At 37.7% G+C, this 17,452-nt stretch overlaps 1 protein-coding gene across 2 annotated transcripts in view; it reads right to left on the bottom strand.

Moving 5' to 3' along the window:
- Window positions 1–17,452, bottom strand: part of GLRA3 (glycine receptor alpha 3) — a 197,666-nt gene that overhangs the window by 66,159 nt on the left and 114,055 nt on the right. For both annotated transcript variants that reach the window (XM_035022680.1, XM_035022681.1), the window contains exon 4: window positions 14,786–15,009. In XM_035022680.1, coding sequence (XP_034878571.1) covers window positions 14,786–15,009 — 224 coding nt within the window. The remainder of the gene's footprint in view (window positions 1–14,785; window positions 15,010–17,452) is intronic.

Raw genomic sequence — 17,452 nt, 5'->3', positions numbered from 1 at the left:
GTAGATTACTTTACTTCACTATATTTCAGGGTTCTCATCTCAAAAATGAATGTAATCATAGTACTTGCTCTGGAGAAATGTTGTGAGCAATACATGAGTTAATACATGTAAAATGCTTAGACAAGTATCTGACACATAGTAAACACTCAATAAATAGTATTTATGGGCGCCTGGGTGGCTCAGTTGGTTAAGCGACTGCCTTCGGCTCAGGTCATGATCCTGGAGTCCCTGGATCGAGTCCCGCATCGGGCTCCCTGCTCGGCAGGGAGTCTGCTTCTCCCTCTGACCCTCCCCCCTCTCATATGCTCTCTCTCATTCTCTCTCTCTCAAATAAATAAAATCTTTAAAAATAAATAAATAAATAAATAAATAAATAGTATTTATTAGGGATTACTAGTATTCTACCACCTCCAGACTCCTCCATCTTCCCCATCACTGAATTAAGTAAGAGGAACACAAAGATGCCTGAATTAATCAAATATAAAGTCAGGGTACCCAGGTGGCTGAATTGGTTAAGCATCAGATTCTTGGTGTTCATTCAGGTCATGATCTCATGAGTAGTGGAATTGAACCCAGTGTCGGACTCCCCAGTGTCTGCTTGAAGATTCTCCTCTCCCTTCACCTGTCCCCCCATGCTCTCTCTCTCCCCCTCTCTCTAAATGAATAAATAAATCTTTAAAAAAATTTTTTTAAATCACATATAAAACTTATTTAAGCTTTAACAAAAAATAATCATCAGCACTACCAAATGTACCCACATTCTCCAAAATGGCATTTTCATGTAGACCATAGACATAAAGTTATAATAATGCATGTTCTACAGTGACTACTCTTGGTGAGGTCCAATTAACATAATTTGAGAGATATAAACAGACATTTGAAGCTGTTGAATGTTTTAGAGTCCCAGGAGGATCATTTGACAACTCCTTCAAGTCAGAGTCCATAACACACTAAAATAATTCATAGGGTTCATTCTTCAGGAGCAATTTTCTCCTGGTTCAGCTAGGTTAAGTGATCCTGTATGATCTTGCAGATTTACAAAATTCTCTCTGGAAAAAGGCAACTGTAAAATGAGGTGGACACAATGTTCTGTCTTGTGAAAGCGTTCATTAGAAGTGTATGCACAAGTATATTTTGAACATACGCACATTAATTTTCCAAACATCCAAGGCTCTCGGGACAGCCAGTTTCAAACGTTGGCTTGGAGAATTAATTCTGTGACCTTTTGTAGGGAAGTGAATAGCATTCTCAGAATCTTTTCCAAGATCTCACCATGCATGTGATGTCAAATTCATATCCTGGCTATTTTTCTGGCATAAAATGAGAGATATTACATAATTCTTTAAAAAAGAAGGGCTTGAAAGGAATTATTTGGCAAAGAAAATCACTGTTTGTAGAGCTTCTGTCATAAGTCATATCCTGAAAAACATCTGTTTATTGACAATCTTTCTTTTGTTTAAAGTACTATACACTTACCTCTTTAACAACATACGGATGAAAAAATACATGTCAACCTGATGGGTGTGATACTGAATTTCTTCATCAAAACATTATATATAAATTAAAGATACGTTCTGACCACATCAAAAGAAAACTAAATCAAAAGGCAATTAATCACATTCTACTGTTTTGGAAATGAATATCTTCTTGTGTAAGTGAGGACACTAAGTTCTCTTTCTGAGACAAGACACATAAACAGGATATGGTATTTTCTATTTTCTCTTAAGTCTTGGCTTAGTGCAGTAGTAATGTTAAAATGGATGACTATAATCTATGACAAACAGTTGACCTGATTAAAATGGAGGTATTGCCCATTTTTTAAAGATTTTATTTATTTGTTTGAGAGAATGAGAGAGAGCACAAGCAGGGGGAGAGGCAGAGGGAGAGGGAGAAGCAGGCTCCCAGCTGAGCAGGGAGCTCAATGTGGGGCTCGATCCCAGGACCTCGGGATCATGACCTGAGCCGAAGGCAGACACCTAACAGACTGAGCCACCCAGGAGCCCCAGTATTGCCCATTTTTGAACATGCATTGCCTAGAGTATGGTGTCTATCTCAATCATTAATTATGTATATATATACACAAACTTTTCTGACTCCATTTTTGGCTCTTTATGAAAATGATAATTATCTTTATTGGTTCCTAATTTTTCTAAATTTAATGCCATAAGAACAATTACCTCTTTTTTTTTTTTTTTAAGATTCATTTATTTATTTGAGAGAGAGAGGGAGAGAACAAGTGGGAGGGGCAGAGAGAATCTCCAGCAGACCCCATACTCAGCAGAGCCCAGTCTCAGCCCAACCCTGAGATCATGACCTGAGCCAAAACCAAAAGCTGGATGCTCAACCGACTCTGCCACCCAGGACCCCAAACAATGACCTCTTGATTAACTATCAGCTTTGCAATATTATCTGTAATATCATAATAAGGGTAATACATCTATTGTACTTACTATGTAGTAAACACTATTTTAAAAACTTTACAATTTCTCAACTCACTTATTCCCTACTACAAATTTATAAGACAGGTAAACAATATTGCCTTATTTTAGAGATGAGGAAACTAAGAGGGCAACTCACCTAGGGCATTACAAAGCAGAGATTAATAGGGCTGAATTTGCAAATCTGGGAGTCCAGTTCTAAATTCTATACCCTTAATCACTAAGTATACTGTCTTTGAAAGGCAATGAAACATTTTTCATGAAAATGAAAATGGGTTTTTTAATTAAATGATTTTTCAAATTTTATATTTATATAACACAAGAAATGACATATTTCATTCAGCATTATTACATTTAAAGTAAAAGATACATAAATGATTCTTCCCAAAAAATCAGACAAATGTAATTAAACTTTAGAAAATATAAAGAGTTTACCCATTGATATTATGTATTTACTTGAGTGATTTGGTATTTTATTATGATTCTATAAAAACAAAAAACTCTCAGGAGAGATTAGATTGTTGGAGAACTAGAAGGGAGATTGTAACTAATGTTCTAATCTGGAATTTTGTTGTCATCTGATTTTAGAGATGATTTTAAAGCTTGTCAACCCATCACCAGTGAAATCTCTGTGTTGTCGATGGTTCCGTCAGGAAGTTGATGTAAGCTTTTCTTCAGAAAAATACGCATAATCACACACATGCAAAATTCTCCTCACAAAATCTATTCTATGGTATTGTAAATTGATTGCCCTTGAATAAACATCTTCAAAAGCTTCTGTTGATAGTTTGCTTTTTCTATTAAAAATTAATATTCAAAATAAATACATATTGTGTAAGTAAGCCTTAATTCTTTTCACAACTGAATTTCAAAGAAAGAGTGATTATATTTAGTTTAAATAAAAGTTGAAATTGTGTTATGATCTTCGACAAGTCTCTGTGCATAGCATTTTTTATCTAAAATTTCTTCTTGTTATTTGATTTCTAATACACTAATGCTCCTGTAATATAAGCAGTAAAGCTGAATGTATTAGTATGTATTAGTAGTATTAGTAAAGTAAGTAGAAGATAATATTAAACTGCCTCTGATGTGCTTCCATTATCTTGTGATGAGGATTTTGCCATCCCCCCTTTACAAGTGACAAAACGGAAACTTACATTAATAACTTGCAAGTGTCCATACAGTGCTAATTTACAAATTCTGGAGAACACCAGCACTTATACTTTTGGGGGGGCTTTGTTTTCTTTTGAGGAAGATACAAATAACAAGTTTACTATCTGTTGTATGCCTGGCGCTATGCTGGGGCCTTCACATACATTATTTTAGGCTCAAGGTAATTAGCACTTTCACTCTCACGCATATAAGAAAAATGAGCCTTTCACACGTAGAAACTTGCCCCAAATCACAGCCGGTAAATCGTAGAGCCTGGATCTGGCTTGGAGAGACAATCGTCTGTGGGCCTCTGTGCGTTTTGCTACACCTCTTGCTGAGTATGCCAAGACTGTAAGCCCCGGACCATTCTTTTACCTGAGCCATTTCTCGGGGTTGTTTATGCAGCTGCTAATTTTGAGAAATGAGATAACGTTGTTCTTATCTTACCGCTTGCTGTAAAGGCAGTGGATTCCCCAAACTCAGTGTTCCACAGCTGGGACACAGATACACAGTGTGTGTTACATCCACAAGGATCGAATGCTGTGTTCCAGTGAAACTTGAGGGCAAGGGAGAAGTTAGGCAAATTCACTGATGCCCGTGTTGCTTGCTTGCAGTAAGTAATACATTCCTTTATCTCTGACCCAGTGTTGTGTCTGCTGTCAGCATCCATAAAATAAGTAATAGGCTAATTTTGTAAGTAGAGTAAAACCAAACCCCAACTTGGACCATCTAAGGGCCATGCAGCTGGCTCAAAACCCTCCCTTGAAAAGGACTTGATTTAAAAATTATCAATATAATTAATGGATACCATTTGGAAGTTCAAACGTTAGAGAAAGCATATAAAAAAACAGTTGTATTTTTGCCCTCCCCATGCTACCCCCACTTCAGTTCTAGCTCCTCGGAAGCAGCCTCTCGTCTAAGATTTGCCGTCATATATCTCAATTGTTATTATATTATGCTTGATTTTTTAAGTTTGTGAAATTGCCTATTAATTTCTTACAAGGAAAAAATTTCTTTTATACCACACTCCATGTACTTAACTCTCCCGTAATACTCAAAATTTAGTTATATAAATATTTATGGTTAAATTAATATTCAGTGTTTACATGTTATGAGTAATTACTGTTCGTGGTTAAGCATAGTAGTTTGCTATAATTATAACTCTCATGTAACATTTTGTTTTTCCTAGTACTAATAATTTTCTCATTTTAATAGTCAACAAATTCCCTATCAGAGCTACAAATTCAACAAACTCCCTTTCAGAACTACAAAGTCCCTCTCAATGGTCAATACAGCAGGTAATCTAGCAATTCCTTGTTTTTCATGGAAACTTCTATTTTTTTCTGTTCTTTCTTTCAGTAACATATCAAGTCTCTGTATTGATGTCCTCATTTTCACATTCTTTCTCCTCTATTTCTTTGTATCTTGATTCTACTTGGGAGATATCTTCACTTCATCTTCCAAATATTCTACTGATTCTTTTTTTTGTTATGGTTTACTATTTGCTCCTGTTATGGTCTGAATGATTCCTTTTATTCCTTTCTTATTTCATGCATGCAGTTTTCTCATCTGTCCAGAGATTTTTTTTTTTTTTTGTAATTCTCTGCATTTTCTCTACGTAAATCCTTTTCTCTTTCTTTAATTTTCTCCTCTTCTCTCTTCATTTCCTCTGTGTGTTTCTTTTGGCCTCTGCTTCTTTTTTTTTTTTTTTAAGATTTTATTTATTCATTTGAGAAAGAGAGAGAGAGAGAGCACAAGCAGGGGAAGAGTGTGAGGGAGAGGGAGAAGCAGACTCCCCGCTGAGCTGGAAGCCCAACATGGGGCTCAATCCCAGGGTCCTGAGATCATGACTCAAGCCTAAGGCTGACGCTTAACCATCTGAGCCACCCAGGCACCCCATTGCCTTTGCTTTGCTTCTTTTTTGATTATTAATATTATAGAATGCTCTCAAATGTCTGTTTTTATGAATGAGGCAAGAAAAACCATTTGGAACTCAGTTAGTAGCAGATGGTTCATTGAGTAATAGTCTTAACAGTAGAATAATAACATGGCTGTGCACATTTTTCCTTGGTGGTTCCCCAATTGTCAGTATCTGTAGGTATTTTTTTTTTATTTTTTATTGTTATGTTAATCACCATACATTACATCATTAGTTTTACATGTAGTGTTCCATGATTCATTGTGCATAACACCCAGTGCTCCATGCAAAACGTGCCCTCTTTAATACCCGTCACCAGGCTAACCCATCCTTGCACCCCCCCTCCCCTCTAGAACCCTCAGTTTGTTTTTCAGAGTCCATCGTCTCTCATGGTTTGTCTCCCCCTCCGATTTCCCCCCTTCATTCTTCCCCTCCTGCTATGTTCTTCTTTTTTTTTTCTTAACATATAGTGCATTATTTGTTTCAGAGGTACAGATCTGAGATTCAACAGTCTTGCACAATTCACAGTGCTTACCAGAGCACATACCCTCCCCAGTGTCTATCACCCAGTCACCCCATCCCTCCCACCCCACCCCTCACTCCAGCAACCCTCAGTTTGTTTCCTGAGATTAAGAATTCCTCATATCAGTGAGGTCATATGATACATGTCTTTCTCTGTTTGACTTATTTCGCTCAGCATAATACCCTCCAGTTCCATCCACGTCGTTGCAAATGGCAAGATCTCATTCCTTTTGATGGCTGCATAATATTCCATTGTATATATATATATCACTTCTTCTTTATCCATGCATCTGTCAATGGACATCTTGGCTCTTTCCACAATTTGGCTGTTGTGGACATAACTGCTATAAACATCAGGGTGCACGTACCCCTTCGGATCCCTACATTTGTATCTTTGGGGTAAATATCCAGTAGTGCAATTGCTGGATCATATGGTAGCTCTATTTTCAACTTTTTAAGGAACCTTCATACTGTTTTCCAGAGTGGCTGCACCAGCTTGCATTCCCACCAACAGTGTAGGAGGGTTCCCCTTTCTCCACATCCTCGCCAACATTTGTCATTTCCTGACTTGTCAATTTTAGCCATTCTGACTGATGTGAGGTGATAGCTCATTGAGGTTTTGATTTGGATTTCCCTGATGCCAAGCGATGTTGAGCACTTTTTCATGTGTCTGTTGGCCATTTGGAAGTCTTCTTTGGAAAAATGTCTGTTCCTGTCTTCTGCCCATTTCTTGATTGGATTAGTTGTTCTTTGGGTGTTGAGTTTGATAAGTTCTTTTTTTTTTTTTTAAAGATTTTATTTATTCATTTGAGACACAGAGATACAGAGAGAGAGAGAATGAGCAGTGGGAGAGGCAGAGGGAGAGGAAGAAGCAAACTCCCTGCTGAGTCAGGAGCCCGATGTGGGACTTGATCCCAGGACCCTGGGATCATGACCTGAGCCGAAGGCAGACGCTTAAACATCTGAGCCACCCAGGTGCCCCTGATAAGTTCTTTATAGATTTTGGATACTAGTCCTTTATCTGACATGTCATTTGCAAATATCTTCTCCCATTCTGTCGGTTGTCTTTTTGTTTTGTTGACTGTTTCTTTTGCTGTGCAAAAGCTTTTTATCTTGATGAAGTCCCAATAGTTCATTTTTGCCCTTGCTTCCCTTGCCTTTGGCGATGTTTCTAGGAAGAAGTTGCTTCGGCTGAGGTCAAAGAGGTTGCTGCCTGTGTTCTCCTTTAGGATTTTGATGGACTCCTGTCTCACATTGAGGTCTTTCAACCATTTGGAGTCTATTGTGTGTGGTGTAAGGAAATGGTCCAGTTTCATTCTTCTGCATGTGGCTTTCCAATTTTCCCAACACCATTTGTTGAAGAGACTGTCTTTGTTCCATTGGACATTCTTTCCTGCTTTGTCGAAGATGAGTTGACCATAGAGTTGAGGGTCCATTTCTGGGCTCTCTATTCTGTTCCATTGATCTATGTGTCTGTTTTTGTGCCAGTACCATACTGTCTTGATGATGACAGCTTTGTAATCGAGCTTGAAGTCCAGAATTGTGATGCCGCCGGTTTTGCTTTTCTTTTTCAACATTCCTCTGGCTATGCGGGGTCTTTTCTGGTTCCATACAAATTTTAGGATTATTTGTTCCATTTCTTTGAAAAAAGTGGATGGTATTTTGATGGGGATTGCATTGAATGTGTAGATTGCTCTAGGTAGCATTGACATCTTCACAATATTTGTTCTTCCAATCCATGAGCATGGAACGTTTTTCCATTTCTTTGTGTCGTCCTCAATTTCTTTCATGAGTATTTTATAGTTTTCTGAGTACAGATCCTTTGTCTCTTTGGTTAGATTTATTCCTAGGTATCTTATGGTTTTGGGTGCGATTGTAAATGGGATCGACTCCTTAATTTCTCTTTCTTCTGTCTTGTTGTTGGTGTATAGGAATGCCACTGATTTCTGTGAATTGATTTTATATCCTGCCACTTGACTGAATTCCTGTATGAGTTCTAGCAGTTTTGGAGTGGAGTCTTTGGGGTTTTCCACATAAAGTATCATATCATCTGCAAAGAGTGAGAGTTTGACTTCTTTGCCAATTTGGATGCCTTTGATTTCTTTTTGTTGTCGGATTGCTGTGGTTAGGACTTCTAATACTATGTTGAATAGCAATGGTGATAGTGGACATCCCTGCCATGTTCCTGACCTTAGGGGGAAAGCTCTCAGTTTTTCCCCATTGAGAATGATATTCGCTCTGGGTTTTTCATAGATGGCTTTTATGATATTGAGGTATGTACCCTCTATCCCTATACTCTGAAGAGTTTTGATTAAGACAAGATGCTGTACTTTGTCAAATGCTTTTTCTGCATCTATTGAGAGGATCATATGATTCTTGTTCTTTCTTTTGTTAATGTATTGTACCACGTTGATTGATTTGCAGATGTTGAACCAACCTTGCAGCCCAGGAATAAATCCCACTTGGTCGTGGTGAATAATCCTTTTAATGTACTGTTGGATCCTATTGGCTAGTATTTTGGTGAGAATTTTTGCATCCATGTTCATCAGGGATATTGGTCTGTAATTCTCCTTTTTGATGGGGTCTTTGTCTGGTTTGGGGATCAAGGTAATGGTGGCCTCATAAAACCAGTTTGGAAGTTTTCCTTCCATTTGTATTTTTTGGAACAGTTTCAGAAGAATGGGTATTAATTCTTCTTGAAATGTTTGGTAGAATTCCCCTGGGAAGCCATCTGGCCCAGGGCTTTTGTTTTGTTGGGAGATTTTTGATGACTGCTTCAATTTCCTTAGTGGTTATGGTCTGTTCAGGTTTTCTATTTCTTCCTGGTTCAGTTTTGGTAGTTGATACATCTAGGAATGCATCCATTTCTTCCAGGTTATCTAATTTGCTGGCATAGAGTTGCTCATAATATGTTCTTATAATTGTTTGTATTTCTTTGGTGTTGGTTGTGATCTCTCCTCTTTCATTCATGATTTTGTTGATTTGGGTCATTTCTCTTCTCTTTTTGATAAGTCTGGCCAGGGGTTTATCAATCTTATTAATTCTTTCAAAAAACCAGCTCCTAGTTTCGTGGATCTGTTCTACTGTTCTTTTAGTTTCTATTTCATTGATTTCTGCTCTGTTCTTTATGATTTCTCTTCTCCTGCTGGGTTTAGGCTTTATTTGCTGTTCTTTCTCCAGCTCCTTTAGGTGTAGGGTTAGGTTATGTATTTGAGACCTTTCTTGCTTCTTGAGAAAGGCTTGTATTGCATTATACTTTCCTCTTAGGACTGCCTTTGCTGCATCCCAACAATTTTGAATAGTTGTGTTTTCATTTTCATTGGTTTCCATGAATGTTTTGAATTCTTTTTTAATTTCCTGGTTGACCCATTCATTCTTTAGTAGGATGCTCTTTACCCTCCATGTATTTGAGTTCTTTCTGACTTTCCTCTTGTGATTGAGTTCTAGTTTCAAAGCACTGTGGTCTGAAAATAGGAAGGGAATGATCCCAATCTTTTGGTACCGGTTGACACCTGATTTATGACCTAGGATGTGATCGATTCTGGAGAATGTTCCATGGGCACTAGAGAAGAATGTGTGTTCCATTGCTTTGCGATGGAATGTTCTGAATAGGTCTGTGAAGTCCATTTGGTCCAGTGTGTCATTTAAAGTCTTTGTTTCCTTGTTGATCTTTTGCCTAGATGATCTGTACATTTCAGTGGGGGGTGTTAAAGTCCCCCACTATTATTGTATTGTTGTTGATGTGTTTCTTTGCTTTTGTTATTAATTGCCTTATATAATTGGCTGCTCCCATGTTAGGGGCATAAATATTTACAATTGTTAGATCTTCTTGTTGGATAGACTCCTTAAGTAGGATATAATGTCCTTCCTCATCTCTTATTACAGTCTTTGGTTTAAAATCTAATTTGTCTGATATAAGGATTGCCACCTCAGTTTTCTTTTGGTGTCCATTAGCATGGTAAATTGTTTTCCACCCCCTCACTCTCAATCTGGGGGTGTCTTTGGTTCTAAAATGAGTCTCTTGCAGACAGCATATTGATGGGTCTTGTTTTTTTATCCAATCTGATTAGCCTGTGTCTTTTGATTGGGGCATTGAGCCCATTTACATTCAGGGTAACTATTGAAAGATAGGAATTTAGTGCCATTGTATTGCCTGTAAGGCAACTGTTACTGTATACTGTCTGTGTTCCTTTCTGGTCTATGTTGCTTTTAGGGTCTCTCTTTGCTTAGAGGGTCCCTTTCAATATTTCTTGTAGGGCTAGTTTTGTGTTTGCAAATTCCTTTAGTTTTTGTTTGTCCTGGAAGCTTTTTATCTCTCCTTCTATTTTCAATGACAGCCTAGCTGGATATAGGATTCTTGGCTGCATATTTTTCTCATTTAGTGCTCTGAATATATCCTGCCAGTCCTTTCTGGCCTGCCAGCTCTCTATGGATAGGTCTGTTGCCAATCTAATGTTTCTACCATTGTAGGTTACAGATCTCTTGTCCCAAGCTGCTTTCAGGATTGTCTCTTTGTCTCTGAGACTCGTAAGTTTTACTATTAGATGTCGGGGTGTTGACCTATTTTTATTGATTTTGAGAGGGGTTCTCTGGATTTTGATGGCTGTTTCCTTCCCCAAATGAGGGAAGTTCTCTGCTATAATTTGCTCCAATATACCTTCTGCCCTTCTCACTCTTTCTTCTTCTTCTGGGATCCCAATTATTCTAATGTTGTTTCGTTTTATGGTATTGCTTATCTCTTGAATTCTGCCCTCGTGATCCAGTAGTTGTTTATCTCTCTTTTTCTCAGCTTCTTTATTTTCCATCATTTGGTCTTCTATATCACTGATTCTCTCTTCTACATCATTTATCCTAGCAGTTAGTGCCCCCATATTTGATTGCACCTCATTAATAGCCTTTTTGATTTCGACTTGGTTAGATTTTAGTTCTTTTATTTCTCCAGAAAGGGTTTCTCTAATAACTTCCATGCTTTTTTCAAGCCCAGCTAATATCTTTAAAGTGATGATTCTGAACTGTAGATCCGACATCGTACTAATGTCCATATTGAGTAGGTCCCTGGCAGTCGGTACTACCTCTTGTTCTTTTTGTTGAGGTGATTTTTTCCATCTTGTCATTTTGTCCAGAGGAGAACAGATGAATGAGAGAACAAAATGCTAACAGGGTCACAACGTCCCCAGAAAATATAATCTAAAGACCTGAAGCCAGGGGGAAAGAAGGGGAAAGAGAGAAAAAAGAAAAAGAAAAAAAAAAAAAGAAAAAGAAAAAGATAAAGATAAAAACAAACAAAGACAGAACAAAACAAAACAAAAAAAAAACAGAATATGATTAAATATGATCAGTCTGGTACATAGATCAGTGCCACACAGTAGATTTTGGTGTATTTTGGTCTGTTAGAAGAAAGTGCCTCCCAAAATTTTAAAGAAAGAAAAACTTATATATGTACAAAAATAAGGGTTGATATGTTGAAGGGATGGAATATGACTGTAAAGATGAAAATAAAAAAAATTTTATAAAAGGAATTGATAAGAAGTTGTTTGAAAAAAGAAAGAAGAGGATTTAAAAAAAAAGAAAAAAAAAAGGGAGAGAATGTGATCAGGCAGGAGAGTAGTAAAAAGCCATACACTAGAGATTTAGAGTATATTTTGATCTGCTAGAAGAAACTATCTCAAAATTTTAAAGAGAGAACAACTTATATATATATGCCAAAAATATGGGTAACTACTATGTAGGGATAGAATATGACTCTAAAAATGAAAAATAAAAATGTTTTTTATAAAAGGGATTGATAAGATGTTGGTTGAAAAAGGGAAAAAGAAAAAGTCAAAAAAGAAAAAAAGACAGTTAAAAAAAATTAACTTTGAAAAACTAAAGAATCATTGGAAATAAGCCATGGATTCTATGTGCATTATTCCCCTAGCGCTGGAGTTCTGCCGTTCTCATTGATCGGTAAACTTGGTCTTGGCTGGCTGTTCTCACTGATTGGTTGCTGTGGTTCCCAAATGTCTTTGCTGGGGGCAGAATTGCCCCGCCCTTGCCCGGTCTGGGCTAAGGAATCTGCTCGGGTTTGCTCTCTGGAGCTTCTGTTCCCTGCAAGTTTTCCACACAGCTTTGGAGGATGAGAGTGAAAATGGCGGCCTCCCAATCTCCACCCTAGAGGAGCCGAGAACTCGGGGCCCCACTCCTCAGTGAGCCCCCAGAGAAAAGCAGTCAGGCACTCCCGTCTCCCCGGTCTCTGGCTGCACTCCGTGCTCACCCAGCCTGTGACCGTTTCTGTCTCTGGCACCCGACAGTGTGGAGTCTCCAAACCCAGCAGATTCCTGCAGTGCGCTCCAGTGCCGCTCCTCCTGGGGGACGGAGGGGAGTCTCCCCAGATCTGCCGCTTGTTGGGTCCCTGCTGGAGGAGGAGTGGCCCGACTGTGCCCTGGATCACAGTCTATGGCAACCCCGAGCTGAGAGCCCACACCTCGGCTCCGTCTCTGCAGCCGGCTTCCCTGGTCCAATACTTGGGGGCTCTGCCACACTCAGGCACCCCCAGTCTTTCTGTGACCCTGAGGGTCCTGAGACCACACTGTCCTGTGAGGGTTCCACCCCCCACTTAGTCACTGGAGCAAAGTCCCTCAGTGGAGCAGACTTTTAAAAGTTCCGATTTTGTTCTCCGAGGCTCTATCACTTGCCAGAGTGGCCGACGGAGGCCCCCTCCCCTGCCATCTATCCTCCCGTATATCACCTCAGATTCACTTCTCCGCACGTCCTACCTTCCAGAAAGTGGTCGCTTTTCTGTTCAGAGAGTTGTTGCTATTCTTTTCTTTGATCTCCTGTTGAGTTTGTAGGTGTTCAGAATGGTTTGATCCCTATCCAGCTGAATTCCTGAGACCAGAGGAAATCCAGGTCTCCTACTCCTGTGCCATCTTGCTCCGCCCCCCCCCCCCCCCCCAGTATCTGTAGATATTTTCCCAGAGGTATATTCTTCTGACTACTACTGCTCAGTGGAAGAAGTTTAGGACTGGCTTTCAGTATTTTAGGGAGAACAAAGGTTTCACCATACAGTGTGCAAACCTCATGTAATCTCCATTTTCTCAGTATAATGTCACATGACAGATGCCAGCTATGCCTGGAGTCTCTACTCCTGAAGTTCTTGGTGCAAGCTCTCCCAGATTTTCTGTCCTCTTTCTGCTCATTTCAGGTGGCAAAAAGGTAGTTCCTAGTCTGAAGGACATGGACAAGAAAATCAGGAATAGAAAGCTTAGTCTTCTTTCTGCAAATTTTAAATCAATTCTTGTCCTTTTCTTTTTTTCTAGCTCCCACTTTCTGAAGTCCTAGCTGCCTTAAATTTCTAAAAGTTTGAGGATATTATTTTCTTCTTTTTGGGTTCCACCACTGTAGCTTAGATTTCAGTTGTGCTTGTTAAGTCAGTTTTCAATATGCATTCATTTTCCAGAATCCTAAAATATGTCATCATTGCTCATCTGTCACTGTCTTCTTTCCCATCACTTTCATCCTCTGGTGTGCTAATGCCATTTTTATTCTTACTCAGTTTATTTCTTTGTTTTAGGAGGTTTAAGAAGGAAGTACAGATAAACGGATAAGTTCAATAAGTCAGGTTTGCCAGGACAGTCTTTAAACAAGCAGGAAAGCCAGGTCTCTCATGAGATATCACAGATGTTCCATTTGTAAACTGAGTGAGATTTTTTTTTCTAGCACAACTTTTGTTAACAAAGAAACTGTTTGCCATTTGAAGATTTTAAAGTCCTGTGAGATTTTTAAAAACAACTCACAAAAAATGAATTTAGTCTGATTAAACGAGTCTGGTTATAACAAACAAAAACTAGGAGCTGAGAGACATCATCTGTTTCATCTGAACTCATACTGAAAGACAAAAGATGCAATTCAGAATCATTTCATAATCTTTCTCAAAAAAATTGCAAGATACGTAAGCAAGTCATAATGCATGGCACCATTTTCCAATTCCAATAAGACTTGATATAAATAATGAAATCTCCATAATCTACCCCTAAACTAAATAAAGAAAATAATTATGGAAGTTTTAAGATAATAATTTTATTTTAAAATATTTTTCATGTGTGACACAAATTATCAAATATATCCTTTCAAATTGTTATTTATTGATTTTATACCTGTTTGATATTTAAAAACAGACAAAGTTGAATGGGCTCTAAAGTTCAACAGTCAAGAAATTTTAATATTAGTGTTTATTTGTTGGTATTAATTATTGTTATGTTTTGGTGTTAGTTTTTAAAAGCTACATAGTCTTCTTAGAAATACATGATAAATAACTGAAATGTAAATAAGATCTTTTCTAAAGAATGACCAGAGAAACCCAAGGAGATCAAAAAAATACAAATACCTGAAAAATAATTTATGGAAAATGAATCCCAGACAAGTAAATAAAAATATTTTTTCACTGACAAATATTTAAAGGAAGTATGCATTCATAAAAATATAATCACAGTGTATGAATCAGCTATCATTCAATTTGCCTTAAAACTGCCCACCAATTTGGCTGATATTAAGAGGCTGAGCCATTTGTTTAAAAAAGTGGATTTCTAAGAATTACTCATACAGTTCCTAGATCTGGAACTTGGGTCTATTATTGGTGATTAGACATATTTGGGAAATGGTATATTAGAGGAACTCAAGTGGAACAATGATAGCACTTACTCAAAAATCTCAAAACACTCATTAAAAAAAAAAACCACAGTATTTCACTGAAATCAGGGACTTGTCTATGACTCACCTTATTGAATAAAGAACATTTCCATTCTTGAAAATTCTTAACAATTTATTGTCTGTAGTAACTTCATGAAAGTTGGCACCCTTTTCATTGGCAAAGAACAAATCAGGTTTCCAAATGGAGTCCAACATGGAAGGGTCTAGGTCTAAAGAGTCATCAGGATATTCACTATATGCAAGGCGAGGATCATTCCATTTCTGACGAAGAAAGATATTCACTCTGTAATCCTATGACAAAAGAAAGAAAAGAAAAAAAAACCTGCTTTAAAAGTTTAGAATCTTATGTGCTATTCTTTGGGCACCTCTGAATTTTAGCAAAAGCCACTGACATCCTTGTGAGCTTTCCATACCCCACAGTCCTCACTCATTACTACTGACAAAAGTCATTTTAGTTACAAGGCTTTGCCCATGTTTTTAGTCATCTATATGTCTCTAAAGAAAAGGTCACAGAAGAGTACAATTTTATTATGCTTATATTTTGCCATTCCATTCAAATTTCACTTTCCTGGTTTGTCAGAATAAAATGTTGGATTGCTATCAGACACTTGAAATAAAATATTTTCACCTTTGCATTTATTTTCTAGAACCATTTCTTTTATAGTAGATATCCAATAGCATCCAGAATGCATTTAGTGAAATTTTCTTGAAAGCTGTTTTATAAAAGTGATTACATATGTTTCTTTACAATGAAGACATGTTTCCTCATGTTTAATATAGCATATAAGTTCCATGAAACAGGTGATTTGGAAAAAATAAAAGGTGATTTTGAAATAATGAAAGAAAAATAAAGTAACATTATTGCCAGTAATCCTTTAAGAAGATTTGGCTAAAGAGTTTTTCTGATTAGACTATTCACAGTTGGCTAAAAAGGGGAAGAGTCAAAGATATCAATCAAATTCTTACTCACAATTTCTGGGCTAATGTACAGAATGACATAGATTCATAGCCAGGTGTATGTGTGGGTTTTGTACACAAGTATATGAGCATAAGCACTACCTATGACTTTGTAATTTTCCCCTTAGATTTTTGAAATGAGTGAATAAATTAAACATGCAGACTTCGTTATAAGCATGAGTAAAGTGAACATTTTAGGAAGATTTTATTTCCATGGAAAATAGCCAAGGTTGGAGATATTCAGAGAAACTGAACACCAGTTTTCATCTACTTTTTTATTCCTTGAAAACCAAATTACATGTTAACAGAATATAATAGCCAAGCAATCACAAAGAATGTTTCCATAATATCAGGCCTGGTAGATTGCTTCTCGTGCAGGGTGGTCAAATTCAGAGTAGTGAACGTTACAAATATTTATGTTCCCGTGATTATTATTTGTGCACTGAGACCCTTATCTTCTAACTGTAACTGAGGTTACATACCAGATAATATTTTTTTCTGCTTGCTAGGTGCCCCATGTATCTTCCAAAGTGACAATGGAACAGAGTTCACTTCAGCTTTTTACCACAAAGTTCACGATAATGTGGAAATCTCACCAGCCACAAGGATCTGCAGAACCTGTAAATGCGGATATATGAACAAGCTTCTCCCAGCCAAAGACAGGTCATCCTCTTAGCCTAGAGTTCAGAATGCCAAGAAGCATAGCTCCCTGTTCTATGGGCAGTTCTTGCAACCCTAATTACTCTGTAGTCTGTGCCTCAACCCTAATTATCGCCAAAGGAATAGGTGATCAGACTGAAGTCAGTTTCTCTCTGCCTTAACTGTAGGACAAAATGAAAGCAACTCCAGTTATAATGTTACCCGCCAGGAAAAATAACTGACAAGTAAGGAATTTCCTTTGGACCGATTCTTAAGATTTTTTATATATATACAATTATATATAATTGAGACAGCCTGCAAGTGTTCCCCACTGTGAGGCTAAAATAAAAGTACTTTTAAGCTACAGTATATGTAATAAAATTTGGTTGAATCTCCTGATCCTATGCTCTTGGTTTAGTGATAATTTTATAGACAGAATCTTGGATCTTCCAGGAACACTTTTTTTTTGCTACCGGAATGAGCTAAAAAACAAAACACAACAGAACAAAAAACCCCACAAAAACAAAAACCACCCAGGTATGCTTCAGTTTCTGTTTCTAAATTACACAATGCAGAAATCAACTGTCACCTGTCACCGAGGCCAAATGCTATCCTATATCCATTGTGCTCTTTTTGTGAATAACCAGAAATATCTTTGTTTACAAACACATTTAGGTCTTCGGTTTAGGGCCAGGGTCCAAAGCAAAATTCAAAAATGACCATCTCCTGAAAGCCTAGAAACTGAGGTTTTAACAGTTCTCGCAGTTTGGGTTTTAACCTGCCTGCAAATGAACATTGTTCTGAGAAGCTTCCCTATTCTTTTTTTTTTTTTTTTAAGATTTTATTTATTTATTTGAGAGAGAGAGAATGAGAGAGAGCATATGAGAGGGGTTAGGGTCAGAGGGAGAAGCAGACTCTCCGCCAAGCAGGGAGCCCGATGCGGGACTCGATCCAGGGACTCCAGGATCATGACCTGAGCCGAAGGCAGTCGCTTAACCAACTGAGCCACCCAGGCGCCCGAAGCTTCCCTATTAAACAACCAAATTCAGCATTTTAAAAATAATTTTTTAAAGCTTATTCTTCATAGCCAGTGTATCCCATTCATACTGGGCAACCAATATTATCTGTGTGTCCTGAT

Source organism: Mirounga leonina, unplaced genomic scaffold (assembly GCF_011800145.1).
Source record: "Mirounga leonina isolate KUSES-001 unplaced genomic scaffold, KU_Mleo_1.0 Mir_176, whole genome shotgun sequence".
Lineage (NCBI taxonomy): Eukaryota > Metazoa > Chordata > Mammalia > Carnivora > Phocidae > Mirounga > Mirounga leonina.
The sequence above is the reverse complement of the archived record's forward strand: the minus strand, read 5'-3'. Positions and strand labels throughout refer to the sequence as shown.